The sequence below is a fragment of the Hippoglossus hippoglossus genome, chromosome 6, assembly GCF_009819705.1.
Source record: "Hippoglossus hippoglossus isolate fHipHip1 chromosome 6, fHipHip1.pri, whole genome shotgun sequence".
In the NCBI taxonomy this organism is placed as follows: domain Eukaryota; kingdom Metazoa; phylum Chordata; class Actinopteri; order Pleuronectiformes; family Pleuronectidae; genus Hippoglossus; species Hippoglossus hippoglossus.
In genome coordinates, this window is record NC_047156.1 from 10,780,919 (window position 1) to 10,801,974 (window position 21,056).

Here is a 21,056-nt window from a genome sequence, read left to right on the forward strand (position 1 = left end):
AATTACGATAATTGCTCCTATATATATGTTGATATGTATGTATATATGTGCTTTTTTCAAAGTTATAGATCGTGTGTGTGTGTTTTTGTGTTATAGATTCTGTCAGTACATTTCCATAGATATGTTCCCTGCACTAATAGTTTGTTTTAATGGTGAGAAGTTAAAGCCTCCGGAGCCAGATGATCCCATGTGCTGCTGCGAGTGTGATATCTACCAGTACGGATGCTGCTGTGACTGTGAAGATCTGGATGAGGCCTTTAACAGGTTAGAAGAAGTATGACCTTTAATGAGACACAAAAGGGTCACAAGGTGATTTACAGACATCAAATACAATTTAGATGCAATTCTCAATATCATATTTTAGCCATAATTGTTCCAAAAGCTAAAAAAAGTACCTGTTAGAATAAAACCATGTAAATAACCATGCATGGTGATTATGACAGATGAGTGACAGCATCAGTTGCAGCAGGTCAGTTTACAGCACCACAGGAAACATTGCACATGGGAGATTTTTTGTGAACAAGCTCAGCTAAAATATCCTTTGGGATAATGGCGGTCACATATCTCTGACTCGGTTATTTTGGGCATCAAGGACTAAAAGGTTTTGGAATCCCTGCTTTAGTACAATAAACTTCAGGCCGAGTGAAGAAATGTCCCAGGGCCCCAGATCCTTCTGAGACTTCATGACTTCATGTTGCAATGTATTTAATCATAAATTCATTTTATTTTATCCATTTATTTATCTTTTTACAGTTTATTTAAAACCAAACACGTGTGACATCACACCAAAGCACAATATTAAAATTACAGGGCCTGACCCTTCTAATAAGAAAACAACATGTGATTTTTCCTCATATCATCTTATTAGTTTGATCAATGAAAGTGTATTAGCATCATTCCTAATAAAGTTTTTTTATTTTCAAGTGTTTGTAACTCTGCCTGAATGTGTGCGCTGCAGGTGGCTGAGACACAAACCCCCTCACAGTGGATGTCACTCTCCTGTCCTCGGGGCCCTGATTGACAACCTGGAGATCTCCATGATCCCGGCCCTGGTGCTGCTGCCTCTGCTGCTCCGGGCCGCAGCGCTGCACTACCTGCTGGGCATCATCATCCTGACAGCTCTGCCCAGCCTGGTCCTCTGGTACTACTACGCCACGCACCACAAGAGGAGACGCACCCTCTTCTTCCTTACTCTGGCGCTGTTCTCTCTGGCCTACATGTATTACCTCTTCATCACAGAGATTCTACCGCGTGGGGACGTCAGCCATCTGCAGCTGTGCACTGTGACTGCTGGGATGATCCTCACCATCGGATCTCTCATTCACACCAAGAGAGGCCCAGGGTTTCACACCACCTCCTATCACAGCCAGAGTGAGGAGGTTAACAAGGACTCTACACATCTTAATGGACCCATCCAATCAGCGGCCTCCTCCTCCTCTCTTCCTGCTCTGACAGAAAAGTGGAGCAGATGCTCTGTGTGCAAAACAATGCCACCCCTGCGGGCTGGACACTGTCGAACCTGTGGATCCTGCGTCAAGCGTCTGGACCACCACTGTGTCTGGTGGGTTGGATTTGATATTATAACATCTTTATACTTCTTTGAATTGTACATTCACACCACATCCTGAAAGTGAATATTGAATTATGACAGATTAGATAACTGCCATGTAATTACACAACAACGTTCAGCAAAGACTCCTACTGTACCCACTGGTTCCCTCAGGGCCGTGCACAGACATTTTGGGGAGCGGGGGCTCAAGTGAAAAACTCTTTGCATCCAAAGATTGATTTTTAAATGGAAACTGCTCCCAGCAAAAATGTCTTGAAATGTAAACTTGAACTAGAAAACTGGTAAACTGGGATCTGTCTCAGGCCAACCAGGAAGACAGGGTGTCTATTTGTTTGTGAGCTTTATCAGACACTTTCCTGAACTGCACACTGCCAGGAACATTAAAGATGATGATGTCAGTTTTATAAATCTCTTTATACCTCATGCACAGTTTCTGAATTGTTTCATTGTCTGCAATAGACGTACAACCTCAAAGACAAAAGAATAAAATGTATATATGATGTTAATCTTCCTGTTTATTATTCACATTTACTATATAGATAGAAACTCCAGAACCAACCATGATATACTGTGAGTATACTGAATCTATTACCACCAAACTAGAATAACCCACATGATAGTCTGACCAGGAAATATTCAATAGTCTTTCAAATGTAAACTTCAAATACTACATCTACTGAGTTATTTTAAATACAGCAGGTATATGGAGCCAACATAGCCAGGTCAGCTTGGGTCTCACAGATCTTTGTCTTGTGGGTCTGTGTTGTGTTTGTGTGTTTGTGTTGAGGTGTTGCAGGATAAACAGCTGTGTCGGACAGGCAAACCACCTCAGTTTCCTGCTGACCCTCTTGGTGTTCGTGCTGACCTCTCTGTATGGGATCAGTTTGGTGCTTTGTAGCATCTGTCCTCAGCAGTATGTCATGACGGCTCTCTTCTACTGCCCCGGTGTCTACAGCCAGTCCAGGTACAGCACTCTATATATCATAAATACATGTTTATGTATCATATCTTCTGTCTCATCCCAACAACTACATCAGAAGTCCACATTGAAAAAGTTCACCAAATTAATATAAACACAAAAATTTACTTTACTTGTTGCTATTAGATAATAGGTATGATATGATGATATTAGTAGAATTTGTAAGGACATATATTCTACTGCCTCATCTTTGATACATTGATGTATTAGAGTCATCAGTATTTGATTGTGGGAAACAGTTAAAAGAAGATTCTATTTGGACATTTTTGACTACTTATTTAAATGTTGTCCATGTTTTGAGGCAATTTAATTTGAAACAAGTCAGAGCCTTTGGAACGGCTGTCAAAAAATAAAATTAACTCAAAACACATATTTTCAACTTGTGTCTTTGTTAAAATACTGTCAAGTCAAGTAACTTTTAGTTACGTTACATTACATTACGTTACGTAACGTTTCCCTTTTAGTTACTTTTGTACTTTTCGTTACTTGTCGTTACTTTGTAACTTTTCGTTACTTTTAGTTACTTTGTAACTTTTCGTTACTTTTAGTTACTTTGTAACTTTTCGTTACTTTGTTACTTTTAGTTACTTTTCGTTACTTTCGTTACTTTTAGTTACTTTCGTACTTTTAGTTACTTTCGTACTTTTAGTTACTTTTTAGTTACTTTCGTACTTTTAGTTACTTTTTAGTTACTTTTGTACTTTTAGTTACTTTTTAGTTACTTTCGTACTTTTAGTTACTTTTTAGTTACTTTGGTACTTTTAGTTACTTTGGTACTTTTAGTTACTTTTGTATTTTTAGTTACTTTTGTACTTTTAGTTACTTTTTAGTTACTTTGGTACTTTTAGTTACTTTTTAGTTACTTTCGTACTTTTAGTTACTTTTTAGTTACTTTGGTACTTTTAGTTACTTTGGTACTTTTAGTTACTTTTTTAGTTACTTTTGTACTTTTAGTTACTTTTTAGTTACTTTTGTACTTTTAGTTACTTTCGTACTTTTAGTTACTTTTTAGTTACTTTGGTACTTTTAGTTACTTTGGTACTTTTAGTTACTTTTGTATTTTTAGTTACTTTTGTACTTTTAGTTACTTTTTAGTTACTTTGGTACTTTTAGTTACTTTTTAGTTACTTTCGTACTTTTAGTTACTTTTTAGTTACTTTGGTACTTTTAGTTACTTTGGTACTTTTAGTTACTTTTTTAGTTACTTTTGTACTTTTAGTTACTTTTTAGTTACTTTTGTACTTTTAGTTACTTTCGTACTTTTAGTTACTTTTTAGTTACTTTCGTACTTTTAGTTACTTTTTAGTTACTTTTGTACTTTTAGTTACTTTTTAGTTACTTTCGTACTTTTAGTTACTTTTTAGTTACTTTGGTACTTTTAGTTACTTTGGTACTTTTAGTTACTTTTGTATTTTTAGTTACTTTTGTACTTTTAGTTACTTTTTAGTTACTTTGGTACTTTTAGTTACTTTTTAGTTACTTTCGTACTTTTAGTTACTTTTTAGTTACTTTGGTACTTTTAGTTACTTTGGTACTTTTAGTTACTTTTTTAGTTACTTTTGTACTTTTAGTTACTTTTTAGTTACTTTTGTACTTTTAGTTACTTTCGTACTTTTAGTTACTTTTTAGTTACTTTTGTACTTTTAGTTACTTTTTAGTTACTTTTGTACTTTTTAGTAACAAGTAACTTTTCGTTACTTGTCGTTACTTTGTAACTTTTCGTTACTTTTAGTTACTTTGTAACTTTTCGTTACTTTGTTACTTTTAGTTACTTTTCGTTACTTTCGTACTTTTCGTTACTTTTCGTTACTTTTGTTCCTTTTCGTTACTTTCGTTACTTTTCGTTACTTTCGTTACTTTTAGTTACTTTCGTACTTTTAGTTACTTTCGTACTTTTAGTTACTTTTTAGTTACTGTCGTACTTGTAGTTACTTTCGTACTTATAGTTACTTTTGAACTTTTTGTTACTTTTTAGTTACTTTCGTACTTTTAGTTACTTTTGTACTTTTAGTTACTTTTTAGTTACTTTCGTACTTTTAGTTACTTTTTAGTTACTTTGGTACTTTTAGTTACTTTTGTACTTTTAGTTACTTTTTAGTTACTTTGGTACTTTTAGTTACTTTTTAGTTACTTTTGTACTTTTAGTTACCTTTGTATTTTTAGTTACTTTTTAGTTACTTTCGTACTTTTAGTTACTTTTTAGTTACTTTGGTACTTTTAGTTACTTTTTAGTTACTTTGGTACTTTTAGTTACTTTTTAGTTACTTTTTAGTTACTTTGGTACTTTTAGTTACTTTTTAGTTACTTTCGTACTTTGTTACTTTTTAGTTACTTTGGTACTTTTAGTTACTTTTGTACTTTTAGTTACTTTTTAGTTACTTTTGTACTTTTAGTTACTTTTTAGTTACTTTTGTACTTTTAGTTACTTTTTAGTTACTTTCGTACTTTTAGTTACTTTTTAGTTACTTTCGTACTTTTAGTTACTTTTTAGTTACTTTGGTACTTTTAGTTACTTTTGTATTTTTAGTTACTTTTGTACTTTTAGTTACTTTTTAGTTACTTTGGTACTTTTAGTTACTTTTTAGTTACTTTGGTACTTTTAGTTACTTTTTAGTTACTTTGGTACTTTTAGTTACTTTCGTACTTTTAGTTACTTTTTAGTTACTTTTGTACTTTTAGTTACTTTTTTAGTTACTTTTGTACTTTTAGTTACTTTTTAGTTACTTTTGTACTTTTTAGTAACTTTCATACTTTTAGTTACTTTTTAGTTGCTTTTGTACGTTTAGTTACTTTTGTACTTTTAGTTACTTTTGTACTTTTAGTCACGTCACGTCACGTTACGTTACTGTACGTTACGTCGCGTCACGTCGCGTCGCCCATTTCAAATTACTCCAGAATACAATTACTTTTTGGGGTTTTGAATTCCCTGCAAACTTTGGTAACAATTTGAGCATGTCTAGGCCCTGAAAAAGCCCAAAAGGGAAATACAAATCCTTCAAAATACAATAAGGCCTCCCACCGGAGGTGCTCGGGCCCTAATTAATCATTAACACCATTTGTGACACACACAGTATAATATCTGTCAGATGGTTTATTGAAACATGCAATCCAAGTCATATCAGCAGCCAGACACAGCCGTACATCTGTCAACATGTTGCAGTATATTAAGGCAGGAAAAAAATAAAAATAAAAACAGGTTATGTACAGTCAACATCTTTTAAGAGTTCTCTTGAACATATACAGTTGTAAACAGCGACCACAGCTACGTATGTCTCATCCCCCTCGGTGGAAAAAAATGCACACATGTGGTTTCTTAAAGGGTAAATCCACCTGAAAATATAGACTATCGTGGATAAGAATCTTAAAATGTGTCTCTCCTTCAACTGAAAAGCAGAGACAAAGGTTTTATTTTTTCCCTCCCCTCGCTTTCACGTCAACTTTTTTTATTCCTGGTGGACAACGCTGATCCAAACGACAGCACGTGGTGTCATGGTAATACAGTAGCAAAGTGGAAAGTACTCTCATTTATGTTCTTTCCATTGACATCTTTACAGAATACTGACAGACACAAGGTAACTATAGTTTTCCTTTTTCGCCATTTCTGTCTGTGCGGCGACGTGGCACTAATGCAACTATCAAACATTTTTAGCTTAACTGACTACGAGCGTTACTTCAATGTCTCCGCTAAAGCTCTACTGTATGACTCTTCAATACACCTACTGAGAATATAAGGCACTTTGATGTGATTAGTAGCTGAACTACAACCTAAGAGGGGCGTCTAATCTTGGCTATTCTGGCTCCATACACACACATACACACTGTAACTGTAGCGATCCGTTGTGTTATTATTACATGCCTGCGTTTTTAGATTCACCACACTGATTTATTACACTGTGGCTGCTCTGCACGTCCTCGTATGGCTATAATAACATGACAATCATGCAACAAGACCTGCTAATCTTTGGCCACCAATCCTCACAAGGAAAAAACAAGCACAATACATTTGGCAAAAAATAATCTGTGTAACAACAACAAGAAAAGAAAAAAACAGCTCAAAAGGATAATTAATACTGCTTCATTATGCAGCTTGTGCATAATGCAGGATTGAGGGCACTGCATTCTGCTTCGTAATAAAATATAATCATTCACTTAATAATGATAGAAAGTAAGAAAACATTTACAGTAAGCGATCATTTTGGTACACGCAGACAGGAACATTCTTCAGTAACAAAACTATTAACTATTTGTGCATAGTTTTAACATGAACAGACAGTCCAAGCTACAGGGATAGATTCTCATATGCAAAACGATCAAATCTAGACACTTTTCCTACAGACACAAGAGGAGTTCTCTTTACTTATATAAGACCCAGGTAAAATGCATTTACTGCAGAGATAACATGATTTTAAAGATATAGAGTTCATAGATTCACATACCAAGAATATTGTTCAAAAGGCAACAGTTCTCAATCATGATGCTTGTGAGAAAACATTACAAATCATTCAGCAGGTACTAAAGTGAGAGTAAAAGTACTTTGAGTGGATATGTCCATGAATAAAGTCCACATCAGCCTGATATTTAGAGAGTCCTGACATGTTCAGTGACGTCTGAACATTTGTATTCTTCATGCTCTAACTTCTGACGGCTCATCACTAAGTGCTAAATGACTTCCATTCCATGATCGACATCATTCCTCCACTATCTGAGTCTTTACAGTCACGGCTGCCTCCAGGTGATTGAAACAACAGTGCATAGTAGTGTGCTACTGAGGTATCCTGTACTATACGACTCCCACGCATTGATGGGTTCGGGGGGTTGGGGGGGTGATGTGGGCTCTGGAAGGTAAAACGAGATGCGTTTCCTTCCAATCAGAGCGGCCTCACACGTAGATCCCCTCTGGGTTCAGGCCAGAAGTGAGAGGGTTGTGGAGGACCCGCAGGTGACCAGACATCGTATGGGTTGAGACAGGGCGCTTCAGAGAGCCAGTGAGGGGAACTGAATTTTAACAAGAGAACAACAGACAATTAATTTAAAACAATACACTGAATGTAAGTCCATCCATCCATTCATTATCTACGCTTATTACTTTGAGGGTCACACGGGAGCTGGAGCCAATCCCAACTGGCATTGAGCAAGAATTGTGGCACAACCTAGAAAGTTGGTTTAACGCAGGAGACATACAACCAGTGACATGCACATTTACACCTACGGTCAATTTAGAGTCTGCAGTTAACCTAACCCTTTGGATGTCTTTGGACTGTGTGAGGAAGCCTTAGTACCCAGAGAAAACTCCCACACAGACTTGGAGAGAACATGCAAACAATATACTTTGTAGTTTACTGATGAAGACCTCAAGATTTGGTAAAATGTCAAAATTAAGCATTTGAGCAAAAAATATTTTCCTGTGATTTTCTTAGATTAAAGAAAAACATTTTTGTTGAATTTCTTTATAAATTGACATTGTTTTTAAATGTGTCCTGTTTATTTACATTCCTAAAAAGTACCAATACATTCCCTGATAACAAAATAAATGTCATGTTTGTGCTATGTGATATCTTTGCCACCAGGGGCCACTGCTGAGCCGTGCAGTGAATCAGCAGATGCAATGGGTTTATGGCCCAGCACAAAAGATTTTACACACATGAAGTAGAAGGTTACTAGAAGGACATGAGCACTCAACTCATTACTTTTCGTAATTGGAAACCATTACCATGAAGTTTGATAATGCAACTATGAAGTGCATGTCACGAAGAAAGAAAATCTCTTGGGAGAGGTCAAATATTTAAGTTTGATTAAGGCTGTGTTAATTGTTGTGTTAAGGATTTGAGCCAAAAATCAAATCAGGTTACCTTCCACTGTTTCACACAGCCACCCAGTTAATTTACAACTACAGTGGATTAAAATTGTTCAATCAAGTTTAAGTCAAACATGAAATCCCATACACTGCATTTACTTGCTCTTTAATGCAGAGGGAATGCGGAATACTAAATAATTCATTAGTGCTCTATAGTAGAGCTTAAACTTGATGCTTGTGCTTGTTCATTTGGATTCACACATTTATTTCTGTGCTACGGATTTATTTTTAAGTTTGTATATTTCTTTTTCAGCCTATAAACTTTGCTTTGCAGGAGTGGATATGCACCTCTTTGCCCGGAGGGCTTAATTTTACAAATTGGTGGTTACGTCCCTTGTTACTTCACATAATGCACTTATCTAATTTCCCCTTAAACTATATAAGCAGCTCGTCAATTTGATGTGATGAGCCACTGTTGCATTGTGACTGCTCTGTGCTGGTCTCCTGTGAGCTTTGGTCCTATAATGCCATCACAGAAACATGTGACAGGGGCACAGTGTGACGGACGGAGTGGAGAGGAGAACAGTGAAGGAATGACACCAGGTCCGCCTGTATCCTGGCAGCTGTTGGCATGGAGACTATAACTGCCACTGGAGTGGGTAAAAACTAATATAATACTTCATTGCCCCCTCCTCTCTCTCTCACTCACTCACACACTCACACACTCACACACACACACACACACACACACACACACACACACACACACACACACACAGCTAAGTCATTTTCTCTCAACAGTCCTAAGACATTAGGTAGAAAAAGAATACGTTTCTAGATGGAAACAAATTATTTCACTAATGCACAGTCAAACTGCCATTTAATTGAAAGTGAGCTATTTGTCACCTCGATGAATGGCAGCCAAAGCCATTCAGACATTCCAGATATCCATAACCTACATTTAACTAATTCAAAAATAGAAGTGTAACTGTCAATATGATTATTAAAAATTGCATCTTAGTCTCTCAGGATGTTGTAAGTGACTGATCAAATGAGCTGTAAGCCCCTGTCTCCTCCTCCAAAGTCTGAAAAGTCGAGTTGCTGAGCGAGAGATTGCAGTTGCGATTACACAGGGATGGTTGAACTTGCGCTCATCATAGCCTAGTGCTTGAAGGACCACGTGTGCACACAGAGCACATTTGTATCACATGCATGGTTTTTATGTGCGTGGTTTTTGAGACTGATTAAACACCATAAGATGCATGGTTTTGGGAGGATTGAAAAACTGACAAAAAGATGAAGATTTCTTTTTGAGTAGGAGAATAAAAAAATCGTCATCATGCTTACCAAGAGTGATGTGGCTACATTCATCCTCGCTGGGCTCGGCTGGCAGCACCGTGACTTTGGTGCCTGTCTGCTTGATGAACTGCTGCAGGTTAACTTGCCTCAGCTCCTTCGTCAGTTGCTCCAGATCATGTTGCATGTCCTTCAATGAAACAATCACAATCATTTAGGAAACAGTAAATCGTTAACAGCAGCTTGAATATGACCTCTACAGGCACAGATGACAAGAAACTGAGGTTATATATATATATATATATATATAAAATACAGCAGCCAACATGTAAAGGTATAGCAGAGAATGATGTCCCACCCTGTGTTTGTGATCTGGGCAGCCATGTTCTTTGTTTTGGTTGCTGGTCTGGTGCACATTCATGTTATAAAGAAAGATGGTAGTGATGTAGGAATTACACACATGTGGACACCCTAAATTTTACCCCTTTTCCGCACTGTGACATCTTTCAGAACTCACCTGTCACCTGCCACAGTGCTGTTAGAACCAGTCTATGGGCTACACACAGCTAAAGGTGCTAGCCATACTAATCAGTAAATGTGGTGTGTCACACAGAGGCTCAGACACGACAGGAACATCAACCAGCGGATGAGATTTGATGGATCTATTTTACTAGTCCGCACAGCAGCCATCTAGATGGACTGTTTATTGTAAGGTCTCTTAAAGATAGTGTGAGTTTAATCTGTTGTGCTTCTGGTTGTGTGTTTATGAAGCTCTGTGCAACACCCATCTTGTGTCAATGAAACGTGTATATGAAACCTTTAAAGGCATCTTCTTGAAGGATGATCTGTCTCATCACTGCAACACCCTGCAGCACTGTTTTGTTAAAAATCTCGGGTAGCGAAAATAGGTGTTTAAATGCTCACCTGCAGTTTTTTACTGCTTTGTCCAAGGGACCTGTCCACGGCTCTGCAGCTACTCTCCAGCTGCACAGCCTGTCTCTCCTGGGCTTTCAGCTCTGTTTTAACCTTGAGGACCTGAGCCCGAGCCTCTGCCTCACTAACCCACTGGGTCTCCTGCCGCTCCCTCTGCAGCCGCTCCTCCTCCAGACCGGCCTCCACACCCTGATGGAACAACAAAAACAGTTCATGAAAAAGAAGAACTATGACAATACACAGACATTACTAGAACATCTGGTAATAATAAGGCAACTATGATGTAATGAAACAACTATTCTTTATTTCTTGGCTGGTTATATCTTTCAACTTTTTCCTTCCAAATCTTTCAACACAAAAACATGTTTTTATCCCAGATATAGCACACCTGTACCATTGACAGTTTTTCTTCAATGTCGTGTTCACAGCCCTGCAGGCGTCCTCGGAGCTCCTGCAGTCTTTCTTCCAGCTGCCTCTCACTCTCCAGCTCAATCTGCAGCTCAGTGGCCCAAAACTCCTCCTCCTCCATCTCCACCTCATTCTTCCTCAGGTGCTTCTCCAGCCTCAGGATCTCCTCCATCAGGCCTCCTCCTGCACCTGGGTCTCCAATGCACACTCCACCTCGCACCCCTCTCCCCTCAGCCCAGGACTGCAGCTCAGCCTCATAGGCCTCCAGCTTGTTCTCCAGCACGTTGAGAGTCTCTCTCTGTAGACCGACCAGTCTGACCAGATCTTCCATGCGACAGGCCCACAGGCTGGGAGATGCAGTCCCGATGGCCGTACCTCCATGGTGGTGATTCCCACTGTTTCCGAGGAGAAGTCTCCTTTTGGCCTCAGCCTCCCCGATGCGACCCCCGCTCAGTATCTCCCTCAGTCCTCTGGGCGCACCGGTGAACGTGAGAGACTTGCGGCGCGGTTCGCGGCGCCGGAGGGAGCGGTCGTTGGGATGACGAAGCTTTGCTAGGGGAGGGAGGCTCTGCCGGTGCAGCCCGCGTTCAGGTCCCCTGAAAGTGGGCCCTTCGGAGGGGGGTCTTTCAGTTAGGGAGGGGCCTGTGCGGTGCAGGATCAGCTGGACATCACCAGCATACTGGCCCCAAGTGTTCAGAGAGGCCACAGGGCTCTCATGAGGGGCGAGGTGACGCTCCGTGTCCCGCCATTTCTCTACAAGAGTGTATCTCCCAGTGCGACCTGTAAACATCACAATAGATGGTTATGAAAGTCAAAAACATAGAAACACAGCTATAATACACTACCAGCTTATGTTGGAAACATAGACCGTGAAGATGGACAACACGATGGCTCCCCTAAAGAAAAGCCAAAGTGTCTTGATCGCCCCCTAGTGGCTGTTTGAGGTCGACGTCATAAATCCGGTCTCCTCCATGTTGGGAGATGGGACATGGAACAGACTATACAGTAAACGTCAAATAGACTTTGCTCAGAGATTGTTTCTGGTTTAACAAGTTCTCATCTTATTTTAATGAGTTATTTGATGCTATAAAAACAAGGTGTAACATCATGATGACAGCTCAGAGTCTGACTCACGACTGTTTGAGCGCGTGTATCACCAAAACCCCCCAACACTGTTTCATCCCCGATCACTACTGCGCAGAGTGGCTCCAAATAAGATGAGATATTTTGGCTTTGTTTCTGGATAGTGGGAGGGAGTGGAGAAATGTCGTCCATACAGTCTCTGGTTGGCACACAACTGTCTGCTTAAATATTCAGCAGACAGAGGAATATCATTGGTGTAATGTTTCATAATTTTTCCACTTGAAAGTTGAAATTGTGGTTTCTGAAAACGGCTTGCAGCAGTTTTATAAGTGAGGAGAGCAAAACGCAGTCTACAAAGTAGAACAATACGAGTATAAGAACTATATAGATCTATAGGTTGGTTGGTGTAACAGTGTTTCTCTGTGGCTTGAGCACTAAGAGAAACATCTTTACATCACATATGATTCAGTGTTAATAACCTATACACAACACTTGAAGTAATGTGTAATCAACGTGATCAATGTTGACTTATTATCGTGTATATGGTTTAATATATTGTGACGGCAGAGGACGGGGCTCAGAAGTGCTGCATTCTCAGTTTGGCAGGACACAGAGCGATGAGTCAGACTTTCCCTCCTACTACCCCGCGCTTTGTGGGAAGTGATGTCAATAAAGTCTGCTCAAGTGCCCCCGTTCCTGAAGGAACCATATGGGAAAGGGGGGGGTTGATTAGAGAACCAATAAAGCCTCTGACTAGATCCACTGAATCTCAGCAGGAGCTGAACATGTAGGCAGGAGACTCCTTCTTTATGTGCTTCATGACAACTTCTTCTCACTTAACAAAAGGCTTTTTGGAGAGCTGCAAACCCAGATTACAGTTGTGGGTTGATGAATCCATTGTTTTGTAAGTGTGAAGAACGTTGGGGAAGTTTTCTCCACGGAAATGCAATGAATGTGAACAACATATAAATCATCAGGCCAACTTTCTGATTTATTTTGGGGTAAAAAGACTGTGACGCGAAATGTGTTGATGAACAGATGAACATAGGAGCTACACTGCACTGCACACATTTACTGAGTGTCTGTACATTTTTTGCTTTACTTGAAAAGTAGCATCTTGTAACTAAACAATATCCCTATTCTTTAACAACAGTACTAACTCTGTATCAAGTAGCACCTGATTAAGAATCATTCTGTTCAAGTAATACTGTTCCCAATGAAACGTAGATCACACTCAAATCTGATGTATTACCTATCAATTCCATCAGAACTATACAACCATTGAATCAATACTGCAACCCAAAGTTTACCAACTAACATCACTTCTTTAAATAGCAGTCGTGTCCTTTATGAATTCTGATGATTGACTCATATACGTAGCCTTCTCTGAGTAAGATGGAAACATGACAGGACATTTTCTATGATGGTGTAGCCTGATTCATTAAGACCAAGATAGTGCAGTTAAAGGTTTAATGGCAGCTTCAATCTTAAGTGTGTGAGTTTTTTTTCAAACCTATAGCCTGGGCCAGAGCGATCACCACTTCCTGGCACGTGGTTGCCTCAGTGACCCCACAGACGACCCTCTGGACTCCATCCACCCAGACCTTGAGCTCCATGTTGGGTCAGAAGCGAGGAGGCCGGTTGTGATGTGTTGGCCCCGACATTATTGAAGGCTCCAGCGGTGCAGGGCAGTTGAAACCCCTCTAGGTATTTCACTGGGGAGGAAACAAAAGGGAAAACAGGAAACGGTTAGTCAGGATGTGATCATGGCCAGAGTTATGATGCTCAGTCGGCTTTAAGGATAAAAGTCTTACTAGATGTACAAACAGCTCCGCCTTTTGGTTATACTGGCTAACACAAGTAGTCAAATAAGCACAAACTACAAGGTGCAGTCAGGCTATTTTAGCAACAGCTTAGGTAAGGTGAGGGTTGCCCAGTTGAGAATGGAGAGACAGACCTGCCAAGACCAGCTGGCCATAACGCTGTTGTTTTGTTCTTCTCTATGAATAGGTACATGTCTGTTGGGGGTGCAAGATGAGTGTGCGCAGACACATTTCCAAGCCCAGTTCCTGCTTTTGTATAAAGAATTAGATAGAGGCAGCGAAGACAGAGCAGGAAGACAAGGACAGGAAGAGAGAGGGAAACAGAGAAGGCAGAACATGTAAAGTAAGGTAAAAAAGAAGGAAAGAGAGTGTCAAGAGATGTTCTGACACCGATGCCAGCATTGAAAATGTTGGGTTTGGCATCAGCAAGTACTCATATCTATGTATCGATCGAATATCGTGTCTTTGTAAGTATACTGGTTTCACCCAGGTAAAACTGCAATTTCCCCAGGAATCACGTCTTCTTGTCCGTTCCAAAACAGCAGTTAGGTTGCACTGCCACTGGCAAGTACTGTTCTTAGAGTGATGAAGAGTGGCGTTAATCAGAGCTAGCTAAAATGTCAGCAATTTGGAAACATTTCACGCTGGGAAGTCCCACAAGTTAAACAGCGACGTGTAACATATGCAACACTTCAGTTTCAAGTAATTGAAGTGTATTCCTAGATTAATACATTTGCATTTTCTTTTTCAGTTGTGACTCTCAATCTAGATAATAAAAGAAGCTCTATGGCATTCATTCTCTGTATGTTTTTGTTTTTCAAATGGTATAACCTAAGCCAGGCCATCGACAATAGAATTAATCAATTTCATTCAGGTTTAGTAGCATACAGCTGATAAATACATCATATAAGCTGTTATTTACTACTAGGAACATCTCTACTGATTACTAGGATACAACTGAACATGAGAGATGGAGCCTCATGACATGAAGCTTGTCTCGGACTTAGAAAGCACATGTTAAAATGTGAAGGTTAACCAGCGAGAGCTTACGAAAAAGCCATTAAAAGCAGCAGATCCTTCGAAACGTTCTTGAAGGACAGGAAGAGAATGAGTGGCATCTCTCCAGATCCGTATCACTCTCCTTGGATCTAACCTTCACTGCACCTCCACCGCCGAGTCAAAAGGTCCTATTGTTCGCCAACCCCCCACTAATTACACCTCCCCTGGCCCACGGATTCTCTCCACACTCAAAGTCACCAGCCAGTCCTACCCACAACCCACTGCTTCTCCAAATGTGGTTAAGACATTAAGCCGTGCTGCGAGGTAACATCTGTAGAGAGAGAGACCACCAGAGCTGCAGCTAACCATTATTTTCATGATTGATTATTGTAGTTATTCAGTCGATTTTTTACTTGATCAATTAATCGTTTACTTTTTAAAAGGTCAATCACAAGTCCTTCGTTCCCAAGCTGACATAAAAATCACTTGTTTGGTCTGATTAACAAATCCTGACTTTTGAGAAAGGACGACAGCAAATGTTGGAATTCTTGCCACTATCCAGATGTGTTTCAAGTACACACATTTTGTATCAATCCAGTACGTACAGCCTGTGAATTTGCAAGTGTCACCTTTGTTGGCGGCCAGACTCTTGATCACTCTATTCTTGGCGTATTCACAGCTGGTTGGAAAGTGCTTTTGTCCTTCATTCAGACTGACCTTAAATGGCGTTAAGGATGGAGGATGGAGAGGAACAGGAAAATAGTCAGACACTCAGGCACGGCACCAAGCAAGATTTTTCTGCAGTGACCCAAAACCCTGTCACCATTTTGTTTAACCCTTTTTTCTGGGCGGATGAGGAAACAGTAATGGGGATGAGAAGTCTTGATGCAAAGCAGGCACAGGGGATTTAGCCAGAGAGAACATTTGGATACTCTGGAGGCGGAAGAAGAAAAATAAATACTACCTGTGTTTTACAACACTTGTAAAGACTAATGTCATCGAGTCAAAATGGATAAACACAGAGCACTACATGAATTTCTGTGCATTGGGAATGGTCATGAAACTTTAATTTTTATCAAAATGCACAAACAATAAAAAGGAGAGTACTCAGCCAAAGCAGAACATTTCAGAGAGACAAAACAAACAGGCTTATCCAAGGTCTCTTCCTCAGAGAAAACTCAGGGGGGCATTTACAAATGTCACTCACTCTGCCCCAGACTCGAAACATTTATTGTACATTCATTAACACTAACCCAGAAAACCTAACTTATGATACAGGCACAGTGGCGTGGGGCAGAGTGCCACCCTGAGCCCTGCGAGCTCCATTCCTCGGGCCTGTCAAAGCCACAGCCTGGGGAGATGCCCGCTCCCTGATTTGTGCAGCTCGTCTTGTGCCAGAGGAGCATTTCATGAGGCGAGAGGAGGGCTTAAATTCCCTGTGAATTCTACTTAAGCTCAGTTGAGAGATGATCAACTCCTGCAGTAAAACCTCCGACACGAGATGATTTCAGCCCCCGCATTCATTTGTTTCAGTCGGTTGAGCGGTGTTGACTCGAGATGCATCCCCCCTTCGGAGCAGCGAGGTGTGTGAGCCTGCCCGCTGCACTACCCGGCTGCTGGTGACAATTCTCCAGGCCTACATGAGGACACTGAGCTGGCAGTGAAAAGACTTCCACTGGCTGCTGGTGTAAACAACCTACCATATGCTACTGTGGGGGCTCCAACATGACCAACGCACTGCAGTACCCTCTAAGACATACTGAGGAGTCTTTAATGTAGGAGCTTTAAAAAACAAAGGCTTCTTTTGGTGGATTTACAGTCAGGAATCACAGACTGGCCAGTGTATCGTGCAGTTGAACACTTTGCTGAACAAGGGGGAAAACAAAATGGGCGTTCATTACGTTAAAAAACAAAACCAAGAGTGTGTTTTACTCCGGAGAGCTCACTGTGGGGCAGTAGCTGAACAAAACTGAGAAAAATGATCTCACAGGAAATCACTAATCACTAATGTTCCACAAGTTCTACCACCCTGAATAGATGCCATTACCCTCTGGTTCCCGGCCGACTTGTTGACCATTGTTCACTAGAGGGGGAAAACAACACATCCATTTCATGCAGCACGGAGGTTTACTCATTGTGAGTTTGAAGGAATTTATATCCAGTTAGCTAATGAAGAATTATAACTAATCTATTACACGATTCTGACATGCAAAACTCTCCCACACTGCTTTTAATTAAAGACAATGGGATACTTCTTAAAGACTGGAGAAACAGCAGTCTGTTAGTCTTTAAACCTCCTTTCCCTATTGCTAACCAAACTTTAATTCAAATTGCACTCCCTGTAGAGAAACATGTAATTACTAGCAATTTATACGCGGCTGTAATTGGTAACAGATCTGTTGTGAAGTAGATTTCTGTGAGCAGCCAGAGACAGACACTGGTTTACTTTGGAGGAACTGGTGGTAACTTGGTTGGAACAAATTGGATAAATCTTTTTTTCCTCCTATTCAGTTCCTTCAGATTGTCATCAAGAGCTACCGGCCCAGACTAATCCCTGAGCCATCAGGTATATTTGGGTGGCAACAGTGAGCAACTATTGCACAACACGCTGTGAGGATCACAGCCCCTTGGTTAAAAGTCTTACAGTGGGAACAAGATAAAGTTGTCCCTCATCGTCAACATGCCAGCATGTACACAATACTCTCTGTAAATATAAACACAACAGGACATGGCAAAGACTGCTGCCAGAGATGGGCCTTGATCCTGGAGAGTGGAAACTGATAACGTCCTGGGTATGCATTCCTGGGCTGTGAGAATGCAACAGGCCATGACTAAGAGATAAGAAAGCTATATGGGTCTGTCCACTCTGTGATCTCTGCTATGCACCATGCAACAGCTACACGGTGACACTTCAACGAACTGAAGCCAAGCTGAAGTGTGTTCACTGCAACATTCTGGATAAAGGAAATGAGCAAAATCCAGCTGCTGGTTCTCAAGCACTAAAAAGATGAACCCAAGTTTCCAACGGTTTTCTATTTGTTTTCTTTTTTACAAGACCTAATGGGTGCAATAAAGATAAATATGCACTTAAATGCAGTTGAAGGGGGCATTGTACATTTCAGAGAGGATGAAAGACCATTCAAACTCACCTTTTTTGCGTGTCAGGTTTTTTGAGAACAGTGAGTGGGAGCCCAACTACATACAAAGCCAAAGAAACCGCAACATTTTGACAAAAAGGTGCTAGCATTGGCCAGCACCTCTTCAGAATTTTAGCTCCAACTCCAAATTTTTGCTGTTGCACCAATCTGTACGCTGGAGTGTTTGGAATTAAACCCACTTCCAGTCACGCTATACACAAAACCCACAGCTCCCGAGAGCGCTCCAGTGGCCCCTGCCCCGGAGCAAGCCTCCCCCTCTCGCTCCCTCTCTCTCTGCCTGGCTGATATTAAACTATTAGGCGCTGGAGCAGCCTCCCCTATTCCCCTATTTGGGAGGTCAGCGCTGGCAGGATCTCGAACATCTGGACGGCACGTTCAGCCAGCTATAATGCCGCCTTTGTTCCCTTGCCATGTTCCCTGCTCTCTATCCAGCTTTGAAGAGCCAGCAGGGCATAGGCAGCAGGCTCCTGCACTGGGGCACAGTGGGGCAAAAAAAAATTTAAAATAAGAGGCCTCCGAGTCTTCAGTTTACATGTTCCAGCGGTTTGTAAAACACCATTTGTAGCTGAATCACACTCCAACATATAAGCATTTATATAGAGCGAAAATGGTTTTAACAACAGCAGCTGTAACAGAAGATTAATGAGTAAAGTGGGAAAACTTTTCTTTTTTAACCTATTTTTTCCAGTCTGTGAAAGTTTAGTTAGCAGCCTGGTCTTCATGGTGCTTTGACACCAGTAAACACAGCAAAGGCCACTGAATTACATGATTCTATTACCAAAATAAAGCAATCCTCGTAGATCACAAAGCATGAGGCTGTAAGACAAAAACAGCGTTTTGACTGAATGCAGCTACTCCACAGGTTGGTTCTGCTACACCTGGTGTATATTAGAGAAGAAGTTATAGATAGAAATAACTGTGGCTGACTTTTTAAAATAATGACTCTGTCACGAGTACTGATAAATATAAACATTTCAGAAGATGGGAGGTTGTAGTGTTTACAGAAGAGGCTCAATCTGGAGAGACACAGTTATGTGGGGAATAATAACAATTTAAGTAAACATTAAAGTAAATATTTTACTGAAGTTATTATAAGGCAGAATAAACCAATGCCTTCGTGGGGTCAAATATAGGGCTGGGCGATATGGCCAAAAAAGTTAAGAAGAAACATTCATATCAATGAATATCGATAATTATCACGATAAATTATTGTTTCTTTAAAGTTTAAAGACTGATTTGAAACTCTTTTTCATGGACAGAGAATGACAAATGCTTGGTGGACAGCAAAACATTTTTCCAAATCGGAGGAAGATCAATTATGTGATTTACCTCCTTACTTTGCTGTTCAATTGATAAATAATATATCGATGTATATTGAACTTTTGACTATTGCTATCGAGGAAAATTAGATTTCGATAAGTATCGTTGTATTGAGCCAGGTAGCAGATGAGGACACACTTAGAAAACAATAGTAGCCACTAAACATCCTAGAAGACCTCAGTGGTGTTTTCCAGTATTAGTTTTAGTATTAAAAGGCACCACCGCCTCACAGAGTTGCTGTGGAGGAAGACGAGGTTGGAGAAATGGCGATAATTAGCTGTAGTGGTCTCCCAGAGCAGGAGAACTATTCTACTACAGAAATGTTTCCGTTATCCGGCGTCACAACTATACGACGCGTCTTCCACATCCAGCCATCACCGTTATACCAACAAACCGTTATCTCCGCTCATATCTCACCTTCACTGCGCAAGACACGGTCCGGCTCGAGGGCTCCTTATCCCGGGAGAAGTTCACGAAGGGAAACCGGAGGTGAAAGACGTCAATTCCGCGGTGAGAGCGTTTCCTCTCCTCTCACCATCATCCGGTGAATCACTTCAGACCAACTGCGACAAAGTAACGTTTCGCTGCGGGACGACAGAAAACGCGACGCACGACTCCAGGCTGCGGACGTGACCGAAAAAACAGACGACTGCTGTGTTATGGTCCGAAACTTTGAGCCCGTCCAGGGTCTGCGCGCTGGTGTTTTGCGGTCGCTGCGGAAATTGCCCCTCTCCCCGTTTCAATACTCCTGCTGGTAAATACTGTGCATTGGAAGTGGGACACCGCAAGGCATTGTGGACTGTTTTAAAGCTGCAATACACTCTGCCGGGGCGGAGGGGCCGAGGGGCCGAGGGGCCACCTACAGCCCGCAGACAACTCCTACACTTCCAGGCCGTTTAAACACCTCCCTCCATTAGATACTCACACAGAGATGCGTTCACACTGCAAGACTCACTGCTCACGTCTGTTTTTCCTCCTGATCTGATTTTTTTTATGTAGCTGTTCACATTTATCTTTTAAAATGTGGCCAGGATCAGACTCCAATGTGAACTGGTCATGGCCCTAATGTAAAAAGTCTGGATTTGAATGGTCTTGATGGCCACTCAAAGCACTTTACGGTACAGTTTTGCCATTCACACACATTCATACAGTCCATCTATGGGCCATTCGGGGTTCAGTATCTTCCCCAAGGACGCCTCGGCATGTAGATCGAACCGCCGACCTTCTGGTTGGATGTCGACCCCTCTACCCCTCAGCCGCCATGTGTGCATGTAGCACGCTGTGTACAGAGGTAAACACAGAGAAGAAGTCGGTAATAAACACTGAGGCCACAGACGTGAGTGTACACAGACTGGTCACCATACAGCCACTCAAGTTTTGCTTGTACAGACGTTCCACAGTAGTCAGTCAGGTTTTAGACCTCACTGTCCCTCGACTGACTGCCTCCTTCACAGCTGTCTTCCATGGTTCTTTTCGCAGGGTTCCCAAATAAAAAAATCTGATTCGGGCCATTTGGGCGGGCCGTGTGAATGTAGTCATAGAGCTAGGAAATGATCAGCGGTGGTTGTCAGCCACTATCACTATAAAAGTCTAATGTATCATGTATTTGGACTGATAGAAATACATAGTGTCCAATGTGCAGTATTGACAGTTTTCAAAGCAGAACTTTTGAAAACAATGAAACATGTGCATT

At 40.8% G+C, this 21,056-nt stretch overlaps 2 protein-coding genes across 3 annotated transcripts; one reads left to right on the forward strand and one right to left on the reverse strand.

The window, feature by feature from the left end:
* Positions 1–163: 163 nt before the first annotated feature.
* Positions 164–6,111, forward strand: LOC117763186 (palmitoyltransferase ZDHHC23-like; the record flags this gene model as incomplete). The annotated part of the gene is made up of 4 exons (XM_034588136.1): positions 164–264; positions 959–1,561; positions 2,367–2,539; positions 6,104–6,111. Coding segments are annotated over 4 exons (885 nt in total), but the record flags the coding sequence as incomplete, so codon positions are not given.
* LOC117763318 (ras association domain-containing protein 8) lies at positions 5,623–20,182 on the reverse strand. 2 transcript variants are annotated; one of them, XM_034588326.1, is made up of 6 exons: positions 19,781–20,182; positions 13,577–13,778; positions 10,961–11,760; positions 10,564–10,761; positions 9,691–9,829; positions 5,623–7,544 (listed from the first exon to the last, which is right to left on the reverse strand). In XM_034588326.1, exons 2-6 carry the CDS (start codon positions 13,677–13,679, stop codon positions 7,429–7,431), a joined length of 1,356 nt encoding a protein of 451 aa, XP_034444217.1. In that variant the 5' UTR covers positions 13,680–13,778; positions 19,781–20,182; the 3' UTR covers positions 5,623–7,428. The 2 variants fall into 2 exon arrangements, with proteins under 2 accessions (XP_034444217.1, XP_034444218.1); XM_034588327.1 differs by having other exon boundaries at positions 10,967–11,760; positions 19,781–20,181.
* Positions 20,183–21,056: the final 874 nt, after the last annotated feature.

Bases quoted from the DNA above. Each gene is read 5' to 3' on its own strand.
- LOC117763318 (XM_034588326.1), bottom strand. From the start codon at position 13,679: ATGGAGCTCAAGGTCTGGGTGGATGGAGTCCAGAGGGTCGTCTGTGGG. The intron at 11,761-13,576 runs GTTTGAAAAAAA...TGATGTTTACAG, and splicing joins CGCTCTGGCCCAGGCTATAG to GTCGCACTGGGAGATACACT. The intron at 7,545-9,690 runs GTAAGCATGATG...GTTAAAATTCAG, and splicing joins ATGTAGCCACATCACTCTTG to TTCCCCTCACTGGCTCTCTG.